At 43.8% G+C, this 17,231-nt stretch overlaps 1 protein-coding gene across 1 annotated transcript in view; it reads left to right on the top strand.

Moving 5' to 3' along the window:
* Positions 1-949: 949 nt before the first annotated feature.
* KATNAL1 (katanin catalytic subunit A1 like 1) overlaps positions 950-17,231 on the top strand; it is a 34,689-nt gene continuing 18,407 nt past the window's right edge. Inside the window, exons 1-4 of the mRNA XM_026049835.1 lie at positions 950-1,056; positions 7,269-7,444; positions 12,948-13,108; positions 14,960-15,128. Coding sequence (XP_025905620.1) covers positions 7,283-7,444; positions 12,948-13,108; positions 14,960-15,128 — 492 coding nt within the window. The 5' untranslated portion in view covers positions 950-1,056; positions 7,269-7,282. The remainder of the gene's footprint in view (positions 1,057-7,268; positions 7,445-12,947; positions 13,109-14,959; positions 15,129-17,231) is intronic.

Raw genomic sequence — 17,231 nt, 5'->3', positions numbered from 1 at the left:
GCGCGGCCTCCCGCGGGGCATGCTGGGAAATGTAGTTCCCCGCGCAGCGCGCCGCGTGCCCGGGCGCGGCCTCGAACTACAAGTCCCGTCGCGCCCCGCGGGTCGGGGGTATCCGCGCTCGGGGTTCGCCCCGGGCGAGGGGGGCGGACATGGCCGCGGCGCGGCGGGCAGCGCTGCAGGCCGCCCCGCTCCGCCGTGACTCCCTCCGCCCTCCTCAGCTTGTGGCGGCGGCGTCTCCGCGCGAGCGGGCGCCGCGCTCTTGTTTTCAGTAATTGCCCGGGGGGCTTCTGGCCGCGCCCGCGTTTGGGGCCTCGTGGCGGCCTTGGCATCGGTCTCCTTCCCCTCTCCCATATCCCGGCGGCGGATTTAGTGCCCTCCTTTATCTCGTGTATCCTGCGGGAGGTGGGGAAAGGCTCCAGGGAGGTAACATTGCAGTGCCTGCGCCAGGTTATATGTAAAACACACGTCTTTGATTGACATATGGGAGGAAATGAATTTTTCTCCACAAGTCTGAATCTCACAAGCATCAGCGTTTTTCCTTTGCATATGAACGTTCTTAGTACAGTTATAAAATATCTCAGAGAAGGTTTCCTTTCTAAAGGATGTTTGATTTTTTTTTTTGCAGATTTTTTGTATTTTGTATCACGTCAGACACATCTTGTTCAATGTATTTCCCTCTGACTGTAGCAGAAATTAGGGTTTCACTTAAGCTTCTGAGTGTCGTAAGCTGTATTCCCAAAGAGGAAGGCTCAATATGTGGCTGCATAGGACATAAACAGTACAGGCATCCTAAAATCCTCTGCAGTGTGTAAAATGTCATATTATTAAAGTTCTCCAGCACTCAAAAATCTGCTTGTTTTTTGCAGGCTTAAAAAGCTCCAAGGGCCCCGTCCCTGCTCCCTGAGCCGGGGCTTCCCGCAGCTCCCAAGACCCTGCAGGAGGGAACGTCACCGCCGCAGCCTTCGGAGCTCTGGCTCCGCAGACTGGAGCTTTGGAGCTGCTCCTGGAGGGACGAGGCCCCTCCTGAGCTAGGCACAGCTGCAGACAGCTAGGAAAGTAAGCAGAAGATTAATAAGGATAGGCCCCTGTCTGTGCTTTGCACTGTAACTGATTCCCAAAGTAGGGATTCTTTTGGGGATAACCTGTGAAATCCAAAGATTTGGTACCTGTAGCCTTAGCAGTTATTTTTTCATATATTTAACATATATGTGTGTGTGTATGTATGTGTATATATATATATTACACATGTGAGGGTGTGTAATATACATTTTTTATATACACACTATTTTTTATAACATCTCTGATAAGTACAATATTAATCCAAAACAAAAAATCAAAAAACCCCAGACATTCGTAGTCCTAAAGAGGATTCAGCTGCTTTCTTCCCTTCTGTTCTGCCCACTGCCAACTCTTCCCTCTGCGCTCGGGAGCCTGCGCTCCCGCCGAGGCCGGCAGACTCACTCCTTCTCCTTCCTGCTTATTCCCCCATTAACTCCAGGGCTAGTATTTCAAAACAGGTTGAGTTTCAGCACCAGCCAATCCCGCGGAAAGCGGTGGGGTAAGCAAGGCAATCCCAGCGTGCTGGATCCTGGCAGTGCCGGATCCTGGCGGGTGACGCCGCGGGCACATGGAGCCCTTTCCCGCCTGGCTGCTGCTCATGCGCACAGCAAAGGAAAGAAAACCCCCCCACAGCCCTGGTGTTTTTGGCCTGGGGTTGAAGAAAGCAGCTCCATGAAGCCTAAATCCACTCCTGGTGGAACTGGATCGCATGTTAAAACCTGCGTGTTTTAACTGGTGTTAAGGAGTTGTGATCCTGAGAGTGGTAGTCTGTGGTGGGATCACCACAGAAGCCTATGGAAGAACAGCTATGAGTTTAAGGGAAGCAAAAGTAATAGGGAAAACTGTATTTTGCTGTGGAGCTTGGCAAGTGCTTTGCTAGTTTGTGCTTTACCTTGCAGTGATCAGTTAGTGCTGCCTGTGTGCTGCAAACTTGACGCCTGATAACGGTCAGCAGCATCAGAGATAGCCCTGGAACGGGGGCAGTCCCTGTTAGAAATGAAGGCTGGCCAAGCCCAAAAGGAAAGGGACAGTATTTCTATTAAAACAGGCAAGATTTATGCACTTTTGAATAAATATATATTTGGATAACATATTATTAAAGAACTCAGTTAGAAAAATGATCATGTGAAGAAGAAATCTGGTATAACTATATAGACTTTAGGATATGAACATTTCTACAGGAATCTAGTAGGAATCACATGTGATGGAAGAAAAGCCAATAGTTTTTTTTTCTCTAATAATGTCCAGTCAGGGCTACAGTTCATAGTTCTCCAGGTAAGGTTCTGTTGTCACTTGTTGTGTGTGTCTCTTTCAAGAACTGTTAGCTTTCAAGGGAAAATGGGAGATATGATTGTTGTACCATATTAAGGAAAACATAAGGGAGAGAAAGATACTCAAAACTGATCAAAATTGACTGACAGAAACAATACGGCCTAAAACTTGGAAAGGCAGTTTAAGAGGAAGGAAAAGCTCCTAAGGAGCATGAGGAATTTGGGAAAGGAATGAGTGCCAGGTGGTTGCTTAGACTTGTTCATGGAAATGGGTACACGTGAAAAGAGGATAAATACCAAAAATGGGAATGAAGTGACACTGTGATTCCCTTTTTTGCTCCCACTGCTGTGTCTGCTGTGGGGAATACAGCAGTGCTGGGGCTGTGGGCTGCTTGGGCCAACCTGGGGTGCATGAGCAGGGAATTGGGATCCTCAGAGGTCGAGCTCTGGAGTTTGCTCCGTTTCCCTCTTTCAGGCACTGGCCAGGACTCGCTCTCCAGCGTTAGGGTTTCCTAAGAGCTTCAAGGTGTGTCTTGGTGTGGAGCTTCCTGGAAGCAGAGCCCTGATACGTGACTAGTGGGTTGGTGCACATGAAGGGAAGACGAGTGATCTGTAATCAGGCATAAAAATCCAGAGATTACCAGTCCCTTTGGAAACAGGAATCCCTGAATAGCTCCTAACCACAAAAACCATGTCTTTCGCTTGCTGCAGTCAATGTGTTATTAAGGAAATGCCACCTTCCTGCTCAACCCTAGCCCTCAGGCGCAGGTTGTATCAGTCTTGGTCACCTACTGCTTTTCCACAGATGGCCAGTTCAATTCTGTGTGGAAAGTCACACACACTGGGGCTGTGCAGTGTCCAAGGGCCATCCTGGCTCCAGTCTGCAAGAGGGAAAACCAGGGAGTGCTTTGGCATTGGCTTCCAGGAAGATGGTGCCCTGTCCTATGGAATTCTGTCTTGTGAAGTTAGGTCTTTTGCACTGAATTTCAGGATGCCCCATGTTGTGCTGTGTGTCTGATTTGCAGAAAACAAGAAACTGTGTCCGTGTCTGTCTGGGCCTTTGCAGATGTTCAGCTGTCCAGTCAGCAACGCTGCACAGCTGCTCAATGTGAGACCATATGTCTAGAAACCTCAGGGAGCTGTGGAAAATTTGTGGTCTGTGTGGGGAAAATGTTGGTCAGAGAAAGACACATGTCCAGGGAAACCTAAATACATCATAACCTCATCAGTGAGGGAATTAATAACTAATTTGTTAAAAAAATGCAGTAAATGCGTATCAGTATGCCTATCCTATGCAGTAAATAGGATTGGTATGACTATAGAGTAATGCAGATAATGGAAGATAAAGTAACTGCTTGTTTTGGTGAGCATCATCCATGCAGTGTGGGAGTGCTTGTGGATATATTTATCTGTGTTTGTCCATGTTCAGCGTTTTCAAGTGTGCATTTGTGTGTTATTTTTTGAGATCCAAAGTCCTTGGATCTCGTTCAATTATGCTGCATTTCTGGGAGAAAGAATTTTTCCTCTGACCCCAGATAGGGATCAGCTCAGCTTATGCTCCAAAGAATAGCAGGCAATATCCCCTGTGACCTCTGAGCCTCGCCAAGACAGGGCTTTTAACAAGTGGGCTTCAGAGCCCGTGTGTGGCAGCTACTGACATGAATGTCCGTAATGCCTCTTGGTGCCAGTGATCCGTGAGCTCGGGAATCTCGGAGCGTGTCCTGACACGCGGTGGGGCTGTTCCGGTCCAGTGCAGGAGAGCAACCCGCGATGATTAGCTGAAAAGCTGGTGTCACAGGGATTGTGTAAGTTGTTCTAAATATACCTGATCGCAGTTGTCCCTGGCTCTGTGTTTGCTTAAAGGATGTGACTCTGATATGGCAGGAAAAAAACAGAGAGGGGGGAGAAAATATGTATTTATTTATGACTTTCATATTTCTATAGTATCTAATACAGAACTATATACAGACATTCTCTATGTAATGTTGCACAAACTATATTATTACTGTAGATCAAATAAGGAGTACACATTTAAAAAAATAAAAAACAAGAAGGAAATGTAAACTAAGCTTTAGTCACACCCAACCTCTGTTGAAGAGTGGGGTGTCCAGAAGACAAAGGAAAATAATCTTCTAAAAATAGCTTCAGGTTTTCTTTAATTTTGGACAAGCTTGTTTTGACTGCCTTTAGAAGTGGGCTGTTCTGAATCAGTGTTGCCTGATGTCCATAAACGATTTGTAATTCATTTAAACCATCTCTAGTCATTAAATAGCAGCTCTTTCTGTAACAGGACCTCAAGGAATTGCTTGGATGTCAGGGAGAGCACTGATTTAGAACTGAAGTCTGCACTTGCTGGTTCAAACATCTCGGGTATATAGGTCATATTCACCTTTTCACACCTACTCGCCTGTTTTGGTGTCTAGAGTAGATCCTGAGTAGAACTGAAGGGCCTAGATCCAAGAGGAAGATCCAGACAGGCCGCTCTTGCCGGCTCTGGAGGTATCTATCACTCACCAGGCACATTGATTGACCTCCACCAAGTTTCCCAGGTGCTCCAAGTGCCTGTAATTATCCCTAGTAATTATCCCTAGAAGATCCCTAGTGTGATGGACCAGGCTTCAAGCTCTTGCCTGAACTCCCAAGTGACCAAGATGAGGTCTGAAACCCAGAAGATGAGGACAGAAACGTGTTTGGTTTCTCTCCTCATTTTAAAATACATGTAGTTTTTCCTGCCTCTCCTGCTTCTCAGCTATTTCCAGTAAAGATCTTCCAAATTAGGCATGTGTTTGTGCGTCCTTGGCACCTCATGTTCCTGGCACTAGGATGTTCCTGGCACTTGTGCAATGAGATGGATGGATGGATGGATGGATGGATGGATGGATGGATGGATGAGAGGAGAAACGTGGATGTTGTCTGCCTTGACTTCAGCAAGGATTTCAGCACTGTCTTCCCATAACATTCTCATAGGGAAGCTCAAGAAGTAGGGTTAGATGAGTGGACTGAGTGAGCTGGGCCTGTGTAGCCTAGAGAAGAGAAGACTGAGAGGGGATCTGATCAATATCTATAAATACCTGAGGGGAGAATGTAAAGAGGACAGGACCAAACTCTTTGCAGTGGTGGCCAGTGACAGGACAGAGGGCAATGGGTATAAGCTGAAACCCAGGCAGTTCCATCTCCAGGTGAGGAGGAACTTCTTCCCTGTGAGGGTGCCAGAGCCCTGGAACAGGCTGCCCAGGGAGGCTGTGGAGTCTCCTTCTCTGGGGATCTTCCAAACCCACCTGGCTGCCACCCTGTGCCCCGTGCTCTAGGTATCCTTGGACTAGAAAATCTGTAGAGATCCCTTTCAACTTCAACCTCTCTGTGATTCCCATCTCTCTCCACTAAAGTTCTTCTAAATTAAGCATGTATTTGTGTGTCTTCTGCACCTTGTGTTCCTGATTGGGACCAGGTTGGCCTGGCTTTCCCTGGGGACAGGGAGGTTGTTCCCTACAGGGAGCAGAGCACCCTTTATGGAGGCTTTAAGGGACTGAGAGAAAGTGGATGGAAGTTTCAGTCCTCCAAAGGTAAAAGGGAGCTGAACACAGGCCAGGAGGGCAGGAGCTTCCAGTAATAAGCAGAGAAGAGAGACTGCTAAAATAAGTACCTTCTCCTTTAATATTCTGGATTTCTGGGAATTAAATGTAGCAGCTCTTTAGATATGTTGCATTTATTTATTTGTTTGTTTATTTTCTCTTTGTATGGGGAAAACCATACTCCCAGCTGATGGGAGTCATTGGAAAGCTGAAATATGAGGCCTAGGGTGAGGACTGTGCCCTGCAGGAATGAGGACAAGCGGGCTCCAGGGCCCACCTGGTACAGGCTGTGTGCAGAAACAGGGATCATCTGCTTGGCACGTTCAGGGGCAGACCATGTAGCTGCTATAGGCATCATTCGGGAGGCAGAATGAAGGGCACGTGGATGTATATTTAACCCGGTATTTCCCTGTTTGAATTTTGCTAAGCACAAGGGACATCCTCTTTAATATCATCTTGGTCTTAATATCATCTTGATCTGTTTTATAAAACAGGCAGGCAGTCCATAGATCTTGAACCTTAAATACAAATCTAGCTGTACAATGTGGGTGGTTTTGTTATTGGATGGTTCCTGGGGAAAGTTGGACTCTGTGGATTTGCTTTAGTCCTACTGTGATTTGCTGCTTTTATGAAAATGTATTAGTGAAACCTGCCAATCTTGTGTTGTTTGGGGGACTAAGGGAAAAATAAGTTTTTGGAATCTCTGTTTTAAGAAATCCTAAATTTAGGTCACTAACTGCTATAAATCCCAGAATGACATGTTAAATTTCATGAAAAAAATCCCAGTAAGAGCGTGGATGCCGGAATAGTTTGAAAGAATGATATTTAAACAGAACAAAGTTCTCAAGTTTGTCTGTAGTTGAGCTGTTGTTCAACTGCATTGTCATCTCCTTAGGATGAGGACTCATCCAAGTGTTTAGTGGAGACTGCCCTAATGGTGCTTGGAGCATGGAGGAACGTATGTAATACAACTGTATAATAAGCAATTTAATGCCTCATGTGGTTTGTGATTCATGGGTTACTGACTGCTAATATACTGTGATGTTCTGCACGTTAAAGCTTGGCTGGTTGGGTCCTTGAAGTCACCAAGGTTCAGTGTGCACAGGGCATTTAATTTTCTTGCGTTAATTTAACAGGACTGGGGCCAAAGACAGTGAGGAAGTTGATTTTTCCTTTTATCACTGATAAAGCAGTTCTGATTTATGACCTTAGGCTAGTAAAGAGAGATTCCTCCAGAGCTAAATGGTTCATAAAGGGGCAAAAAAGGGACATAATTCAGCTATGAGAGAAAGAGAAAAATCAAAGTGTCATGTAAAATACCATTGTAAAAGGTCTTATTTTCTGATGATTGTGTTTTTTCTTTTAGATTTCTGAGGGAAGATGAATTTAGCAGAGATTTGTGATAATGCCAAAAAAGGAAGAGAATATGCCCTCCTTGGGAATTATGACTCTTCGATGGTGTATTACCAAGGTGTCATCCAGCAGATCCAGAGACATTGTCAGTCCATCCGGGATCCTGCAATTAAGGGCAAATGGCAACAGGTACAGTGAAATAAGCTTCCCGTTAATAGTATGTTCTGTTATTTGAAGCATACACTGCGTTTCCCAAACTATAAGATGTAGATAATATATATTTCTAAGTTTAGAACATTGTGTTCATGGTATATAGTTGGTAGTTTTCAGCCAGTATATCCTATGGCATATTTAAAAGGAGTTCTTTTGTTCCAATTGAATCCATTTTCTTGTTTTCACCAAGTATGTCTGGCTAATCACTGATCTAATTGTGTGTGACTGACCACTTTGGAAAAACTGTTCTGCTGATGACTTCCCTTTGCTGTTTTATCCCTCTAACACGCAGCACTCTAGGATGTGCATAGATGAGTTAGCATCACTAATGCTTGTCTGAGTAGCAGTCAGCTACAATGATATGATGCAAATTTGGATCAGGTTTCTGCAATCTGAGCTATTAACTCTCACCTTGGATCTGCAAACATCTGAACACGTGCCTGATTCTGCCAACAGAAAGGGTTGAAATCAGTGAGCTAATTTACAGGTGTGAAATGTAAGGGCTCTTATTAGCACATTCGATACTTAAGTTTTCCTTTTGTCATCCCATCTTTTTGTTACACAAAATGTGTTCCATCTCCTTGCGTGATAAACCTATAAAGGTGCCTTTCAGAATAAAGAACTCATTTTGTGTAAATATTTGTGAAAGACGCACATAGCTCCTATAAAAGATTTAATTTTGCTGACACTTTTGTAGCTGAAGAGATGACTTCAAGATGTTTTTCATAATATCAATCTGTTTAAATAATGTTACTTGAACAGAAACACTTTTTTCTTTTTACTGCAGCAGGTGCTTTGGTTATGTTTTGGTACTTGAAACATCTGACATTAACCTAGAGTATTTTGTGTAATGGTGGCTAAATCACTGCTATCCATCATTTTCTAGTGATAATATTATGCACAGGCCTTTATCCTAGCTATTTAAGTGTCTGTCTGCATATTAAGAGCTTGCCTGCAAAGCATATGTGTGCATAAACAGCTGTTATAGTGCCTAGCTTTCTTGGTGATGTAATATGCTGAATATTGTATAGGAGATACTCACTGTAAAGAATTTATGTTCAGGTTTCCCCCACCCCAGCCATGATGACAATTTAAAAAATAAAAAATAAAAAAAGTTCATGGTCTGTGCATCACCTGAGCTCCTGCTAAACTTGTAGTTGAGTTGGAGGATGAGCTTTTTTTGTTCTGCAGCTGCATCACTGCCCTGCCTTCACTTTTAGTGTTTCGTGTTCTCTCTGATGACTTGAATTCTTCCATTAAACTTCTGGCAGCTCTTGTCTTGTGAAGGTTAGTTCCTTACGTCTCATAACTTTGTGTGTTGCTTGAACTGCCTCAGAGAAGCCCCTGAGGCATGGAAGCGTATGCTGGGCGTTGGTTACAAACCCCAGGTAAAAAGGGGCTTAGCTCCAGGGTAATTCCTCAGGGAAGTTCCTTTACAGAGGATTGCACATCCTGCTCCTCCTCAGGAGATTCCCCTTCTAGGGAAAAGCAGAACGGGTCCTGGTGGTGTCAGTTTAGAGAACTTGCCTCAAGGAAGGTCAGCAGTGAGGCGATCAGCGACTCTGATGCTCCTCTCATGTTGGTTCTGAAACCTCCCAGCGTGGTGGTGGCAGCTGAGATCTGTCAAAATGGATCATGGCAATTACTGGTGCTAACCTGAGCAATACCCTCCCGGCATGGAAAGCTGGCATTTCTAGCAGATGCTGCCTGGGTAGAGCCCTTTCCAGTTACTGTTAGGAGCTGACCACATGTGTGCACAGGTAGGTGCTCAGAGAGCAGCAAAGTTTGTTATTTAAACTATTTTTTCTTCAAATTAGGTCATCTGTGTGTACATTTGCAATCTATCCTTTTCCGTGAGCCCCCACAGGATTCCTAAGAATTAAACTGAGGGAATTCCACAGCACAAAGCATTCTTTTATATACATTTGTGCCTTTTATTTATATACATAAGCAGGGTATATGTTATAGTATTCCTGAAGTGGTCAAGTATTAATTTCAAGTTGTGAAGTGGTGGTCAAGTTCTACCATAAAATGAGCACATTCCTAGAAATAATATACCTCAAAGAATGTTATAGCCATATCTCTCTAACAAAATTATTCTTACCTGTTTTGTGAACTGCTGGTCTTCCTATATGGTCACATCTGTACTGTGAGTGCTGCACCCTGAATGGTACTTTACGCTGAATAACCTGTCTTCTTGCCCTCTCTGTATTACACAGGATTTTCTTTACCAGCCGTGTACTGAGTGACGCAGGGCACAGATAAGCCAGAAGCACTAGGATTTTGGATCAGACTCCCAAATACCCTTAGTCTGCCCCTCTTTGCTTTGGTGTCATTGCTTGCAGATTTCCACAGGTTGGTCTGGACAGAATGATGTTCAGTGGCTTGTGTGTCACGTAGCATGACCAGACAGGTTCTGTTGTGCAACTTTGCACCCTGTTATTAAGGAGTCCTTGTGCTTGATGCTGAGAGGACAGTTCGGAGGAAGGGGAATGTGGATGTACATCAGCTGCTCCTCCACAAGAGGCTCCTAAGTTCAGTTCCACCTGGAGCAAAGTTGCTCCAGGGCTTCAAAACCAGCAGTGACTTGGGGAGAGGGACTGTGTTAGCAGAGTGGAGCAGAAGGTCAAACAGGAAAAAGATGTGTTCTGAAGGGCAGTGCAGAGCCCTCCAAAGTGACAGTGTGACAACACAAGAGCTCCCAACCCTGTAGGAGTTCACTGTGATTTGGTGGTGATGAACTCAGCTTGGGGAGATCTGTGACAAGCTACTGAGGTCCAGGTACTTGTTTTGCATCCTGAGGGTTCCCTGCTATCTTTTGGGTGGCTGAGACTAAGCCTCTTCCTGTCCCCACTCTTATGCCTCTGAGCTCATTAAAATACATATATACATATAAAATATACATATACACTCTTCTCTAGTGTGCTCTGGGATGCATTCAGCCACATAAATGCAGGATGGTCTGGAGAGATTCAAAGTGTGAGGAGCTCATCTCTTTTTTATTTTTTTTTTGTTTACTTAGCAACAATAAAAGGTGAATCCCACAGAAAGGTGGGAGCTCGGCACCGCTCGGAGCGGCCAGCCAGGCGCCCTTTCGACTGCAGTCACTGGAGCAGGTGATTAGGTGCCCTGGACCTCTTGCTTTTTTTCCTATTTTTAAGCACAGCTCAGGCTGTGAAGTGTTTTTGCAGCTACACTGAGTATCAGGGGACCCATCTCTTGCTCACAGTGTCCTATGCACCTGTGTTGGGATGTGTCTCTGCTTGGTCATTCCGTAAATCCCTAGGGCTGGAATATCAATGGGAAGCAGCTGCTTGTGCTGAGGAGGTGACGTGGTGAGAGGGCCTTGCCTTGTCCTCCCCCAGCTGCACCAGCTTCTCTGCCTGCTCTGTGCCCATTCCTGGTAGCCATCTGAGCACAGGCTGACCAACCAATTCAGCTTGCTAGCCCAGCAGTACTGGCCTTTAGCTTTCTTTTTGTTCCCCCAGGTTTGTTTCCTTCCATTTTACCAAGCTGAATTGGGTTCCTGTATTGAGATCAGTGCCGGAGTTGAATATAGAAGAGCAGCAGTAGTGGGTGGTTGGGCAGAAAAAAATGGGGAGAGACCTCCCTGTCTGGCAGTGGCGAGCTGTTAACTCGGCCCATGCCAGTTCCCAAAGCTGTTCAGATGTGAGTAACCTAAAGCTTTTCTTTGGGGTCTCCAGACCCTGAGCAGGAGCCACGTGGAGGCTGTTACACCCGAGGAGAGGGTGTAATGGGGCAGCAGGTTGTATATTTGAGAGTGGGCCTGCTCAGGCTTTTTAAAAGAAATGAGCAGCAGCAGTTAGTTTGTTTTCAGCTTCCAAAGCATCCCAGACTCGCTCTGCTTCCATTTTGAGACGTCGTCCTCCCTTCTGATTCAGAGGCCTCCACGTCAGCGTCCCAGACCTCCGTGGCAGGCCGTTCCCTGCTGACTCGTCCGCATGAGCGTTGGTAGGAGGAACCTGCCCGTGTTGGTAGGAGGAACCTGCCCGTGTTGCCGGCGTAGGAAGCGGCCGCCCCTCGCGGGGGTTTGTGCCGTGTCACTCTCCCCGTGTCCCAGCAGCTGTTTGGCTGCTGTTATTTTTGGACACGAGGGATGTGTGTTGGTTGGAGGGAACCGAGTTAGCAGTCGCTCACGCTGGTGACTCAGCGGGAGGCTCTTGCGCTGGGGGATGCGTCTGCTGGCGCTGTGAGGAGAAAGCCGAGGGGAAAAGCAGGAGGAGCGTGTGAAGTGTTGGTCGTCCCTCCTAGGACAGTCCTGCCCGAGCTGGGTGTCCGTGTCCCTGGAAGGAAGCGGCAGCACGAGGGCTGCTTTGTCTTGGGAAAGGATGAAGCACTTCCTGTGCCTTGGCCTGCTTTTGTGCACTTACTGCTGGAGGGATGTAAGTGCATCCAAGAGCTGTGTGGGACCTCAGGGATTAACCCTTCCCTTTTGCCCCTTTTTTCACCGGTGTCTTGCAGAGCATAGTCATATACATTTTTTTTTTTTAAACTTTAATTCAAGAGAATCTCTGTGCTTCTGAAATCTCCTATTTTGTCCTTGAAGGGGAAATTCCTGGAAAATATTACACAGAGCGTACGCTGCTGTAGGATGCACCTGGCAGTACTTTAGGAGAACTGTAGCTTCCAGCAAGAGATGATGCTCATTCCTGAACCGTGTCCATTTATTTGTTCATTCTTATATGAACCAGCAGACGCTTATGTCTGAATTCTTTCTGTCTTGAATCTGGCCTACCGAAAGTGGGGGGCCACAGAACTCATTTTGAGTATCTGGAATGGGTCCCGTGTGGAAACTGGTCTCACAGAATGGAAAACATCACTCAATGATAGGTGGAGAACTGGTAAAATGCACTGTAGGTTCACTTTGTGAATTCCAGGTGTCTTTAATGCTCTGAAAACTTGTTAGTTGTGAGCAAGGAAGTACAGTGCATTTTTTGGCTGCTGGTGGGCACCAAGACCTCACTGAGCAGAGAAATCTGAGCTTACAGCAACCCATATGACTTAGAAATTATGAAAATGTTATCCAAGTGGATAACAAGTTCCTAGGTTTCAAGGGTGTGGAAAAACTGAAATGAGTGGCCTAAAGAAAAGGTCTTTGATTCACTGGGACCTGGATCATGCTGTTGGTCTGCTGATCCAAAATGATTCTCATTAGGTAAATAATCTGGAAAATATTCTAATTCCCTGACTAGTGGCAACTGGTGGAAACACCGAGAAAATCAGCTGCTGTGAACAGGAATCAGATGTTCGTGAAGAGGAAGATGGACCTGATGGATTTGATTGTTTTTGCTGTCATTGAGAACCTACTGTTGATCCGACAGGTCTGGGCCTTGTGAACGGAGGGGCTCGGGCCTCCCTGCTTCTGAGGGAAGTGTTTTGAACTACTTTCTGTGGCAAAACAAAATGGAAAAAAAGTTTAATTTTTAACCGTTTTTAAAAAATGTGCGTGTTTCTGAAGGTCCGACAAGAACTAGTTGAAGAGTATGAGCAAGTTAAGAGCATTGTCAGCACCTTAGAGAGTTTTAAAATGGAGAGACCTGCCGATATCCCTGTGTCCTGTCAAGATGAGCCTTTCCGAGATCCTGCTGTTTGGCCCCCTCCTGTTCCAGCTGAACACAGGTAACGAGAGGCTCGAGCAGGGTGGATGGAATGGAATTGGGTTGCCAGAAACTCATTCTCAATTATGAATGTATCTGTAATATGAAAATCACATTTCATTTATTCCATAACCATTTGCAGTAAGGTATAAATATAATTAATTGGAAGCAATTAATTAAATTACAGTTCGGATTCATTGCTGGAGTTCTGAAGAAAGTCCATCCTTTTTCCTGGCAGGAATGGTTAGACAAGTTTCAGGAACCAGGGTCTACCGAAGAACTAAAAGAGCTTCTGGTTCAGCAAAGAGCTTTATAGACTGTAGCCTTTGTCATGTGCAGACAGAAAACATTTTATTTCAGTTTATTTAACCGGTTGAATTCATTGATGGCTGGGAACCCAGCAGGGAGTTGGAACTGAAAAACCTTGGTGGACACAGAAGTTAGAAATTGCTCCCCAGCTGCTGAAAATGTGATCTTCGTTTATAATCATTCAGTCATTTGTGAAATGCTAATATTCACCCTAATGGAGTTGGACACTGGTTGTTGGAAGAAGGAGGTCAAATATAAAAAAACAAGAACAAAGTTTATCATGTCAATATTCTTCTAACTTTATAATAATTTTTTAAAAAACAGTGTGTGTGTATTCATGTAAGTAAGAAAAGAAAAGGAAATGAGATCTTTTTGGTTATCAGAAATGCCAAGATTAATGGTAAATTCACGTGCCCGAGACTATCAAAAAGACCGGTCTTCTCTTGTCAAAAAATATTAAAGGTGTAAGTATAAAATAATAGTAATGTTGTTCACTTCATTACTTTTCTGAGCGATATAAATGATTATCAAAATTTTTACTTTAACACTATGTGAAACGCACGGTGTGTTCATTCATGTATCTTTCTTAGAGATAAGGGCCCAATTAATCATTCCCATTCTCAACACAAATTTAAATCTAGTGAAGATAGGTAAGGAAAATTAGCAGCTGTTCTATGCTGTCATGTTTAATGAATATAATACATAAAGCAAAATAGAACACCTGTATTCAGGACTGCGAGTAAGTCGTATTCCAGGATATGTTTTTTTTTGTGATTAGCAAATTTTTAATTGCTGAGACCCAGAATCAGTAGAGGATTGACCAGGGAACACTGGATGTTGAATGACATCCCATCCATGTTTTTTGGGTCTGTATTTGAGGTTCCATCTCTAGAGAAGAAGATTGTGAGGCCTCATCTTACAAATAAATTCTGCATCCTCAGGCCAGTAGCAAGTTGTCTTAAGGATAGATAGTTGCAGTTTGGCTTTGTCTGTCTTTGTCTAGGCAATTTTTATGTTTTGAAATTTTCACAAAGGGCAGTGAAATCAGAAATAGGATGACTTTCTTTTCCCTCTTTACCCTTCCCGTGTTGGGGCCTGCCAAGGCTACTAACCAGCTTCTTGTCAGGAATGTCTTTTTTTTCTATAGAACTTGTGCACGTGAATGTAACTTAAAATATTTTTATAATCTAGGGAATTATTTTGAAGATTTTACCTAAATTAACTGACCTGAACTGAGCCTTTTTTATTACATGCATGTTTTTATAGGATTGTTTGGGAGTACTTATATAAAGGTAATGGGGATTTATTTATTTATTTATTTTTATCTGCTGAACTATTTTTACCTTTTTCCTTTGTAATTTTTGTTTATTTCTCTTTTGGGTGTCTGGCAGAAGCAAAAATGTTGCCGGATTCACAGTTTTAGGGAGTTAAGACTCAGGGACTCATTAGCTTTGGCAATAATTCACCAAGGAAGTTAACGCAGTACCAGTTCTTCCTTCCTAAAGCTACTCTTTGTTACGCTGTAGGTTTTCAGCATGTGTTCGCTGTGGTTTCTTGTTGCCAGGGCTCCACCTCAGATAAAACGTCCCAACCGAGAGGTGAAACCTTTGAGGAAGGAGTCCCCAGGGCTGCAGCCCCGCGGGCCCGCGGGCCGAGCGCACCCGGCGCCGCGAAGCGACAAGTCCGCAAGCAGCCGGGAAAGGGAATCTAGAGCTAGAGGGAGAGATGACAAGGTAAGAAGGGGGCCTGTGGGCGGGGGGAAGGAGCTAAAAAAGCTGGTGGCAAAGGAAAACATTCTTATTTTTAGTTACTCAATACAACAGTATAACAAGAGTCCTGTGGAAGAAAACTTGCTGCATGCCTCTAACGTCATGGACAAAGCACATTGTATGAGGAGATGTAGCTGTAATGACAGCAGGTCAAGCACAAGGGCTGAGATGTTTGCTTTCCCTTCATTGGAGAAGATGTTGTTGTTACAAAACCATAGTAGCTTGCTGCTGGGTATTTCTTTTGTCTCAACTAGGTCCTGGGCTTGAATCTAATATGTCAGTTTAAAAAAAGCGTAAAACTTCTTCTACACTTCCCTCCTTTATCTTTTTAATTCAGGTCTCTTGTAAAGATTTCCATGTAAAACATACATAACCGAGATCATTGCCCTCCTTTGGTTTAATCATTATGAACAGAATTCCACTGTGCTCTTGCTTGTCTAATGCCACAGTAAAAATCAGGTGTGCTTAAAAGTTTTAGGACAGTTATGTAAGCTCTGTAATATTGTGTGAGTGTGTACTAAATTACTTTAAATTATATATTTGAAAATTATGTAATATAGGTGTAGTGAACCTAAACTCTTAGCAACTTTATTTTTTTCTTTCTCTACAGAAGATATTTGTATTTATAATAATACTTAGGAAGATCTTTTTGGAAAGGTGCTGTAGAAATCAATGATGTGAATTGGACTAAGTTGGAAATTCTTATCCTTAGAGATATGTGAAAGAGAAGCAGTGCTGAGGTGAAAGAAAAGGAGGTTCTACCAGCCACTATCAAGTAGTGGTATCAAGAACAGTATTTAGGGAAGACTGCATTGTGACTGAAAAATGTTGATGTCTTTGTACGTAAGTTTTAATTTCTGAGAATCATTTTTAAATTTGACAATGGAGCCAGTGCCAGGAAGCCAAGTAGTCTGTGGTAGCAATGTTACAAATCCATAACGTACTGAAGCAGCTCTATTTCCTGACAAAGATATAAGAAGCCCCTTCCTTTTGGATCGACAGTATTATACAGATCTTGATAGATGAATGCCAAAATACTTGGGCCAGTTTTCCTTCAGATATCTTTGGTCAGAGCCTCTATGTTACAGCTTGTCTTTTTACAGTGCAGGAAGAACTCAAAGATAAACTTCTTTCTTCCCCCAAGATAATTTTTTTTTTCTATCCAGAAAAAAAAATATATATATTAAGGAATAATAACCCTCATTATCACAATTAGACTAGTTCAGGCACTTATTTAGCAGTGCCACTGAGTGACTGCGCAGGTCAAGTTTACTCATTCTAGAAATCTCTGCTTTAGATCAATGAGTTTTCAAATAACAAGCGTTCATCCTGCAAGCTATATATATATATATATATATATAAAAAACCTTGTGAAGAGCTGTGAAATAATTTACAGTTCTGTTAGTTACGTGGGGAACAGGTTTAATTCACCAGATGTGTTCGTGTAAGGCAGCCTCCAAAGTCTTCCCTCTAATGAGGATGAACTTGGCTCTCAGAGCTCTCTGGTTCTGAGCATTATAGGGCTTTACTGTAACGGGTCTACAGCATCATAACTTGTACAATATTTGTCTCTGAGAATAAAGCGATTAGTAACACCACTGTTTGCAGACAGAGGAAGTGTCATGAAGGTGCTTCATTTAATGTGGTGCATTTTAAATGCTCCCCTTATCTGCATAAATCCGTCACTAGGTGGCAGAAGGAAAATATCTACCAGTGTCTGCTCTTCATGAAACCCCCCTTTTGCTTCGTCTAGCTCCTTGGCAGTTATTTCACTTTCTTTGTCTGGTATGTATGCAAAACGCATGCCAGATTACAAATCCTCATGTGTTGTATAACGGTTTTGATAAGAAATCTATGATCTTCCCTTGAAGATAGTTTTGAATGAAAGAAGAAATAGCCAGAGGTAGGAAGTGAAAGAAGAAATAGGGAAGGATGGGAAGCCAAAGCGGTTGCTGCAACTTTCTGCACTTCATACAGGCATGAGAATAGGTTTAGTTTCCCTCTCAGGTTTTATCCTTTCTTACTTTGCAAGTGTTGACATTTTTCAGTTTCTGGAACTTCTAGGAG

The sequence above is a fragment of the Nothoprocta perdicaria genome, unplaced genomic scaffold, assembly GCF_003342845.1.
Source record: "Nothoprocta perdicaria isolate Ctin4 unplaced genomic scaffold, notPer1 scaffold_62, whole genome shotgun sequence".
In the NCBI taxonomy this organism is placed as follows: Eukaryota; Metazoa; Chordata; class Aves; order Tinamiformes; family Tinamidae; genus Nothoprocta; species Nothoprocta perdicaria.
The sequence above is the reverse complement of the archived record's forward strand: the minus strand, read 5'-3'. Positions and strand labels throughout refer to the sequence as shown.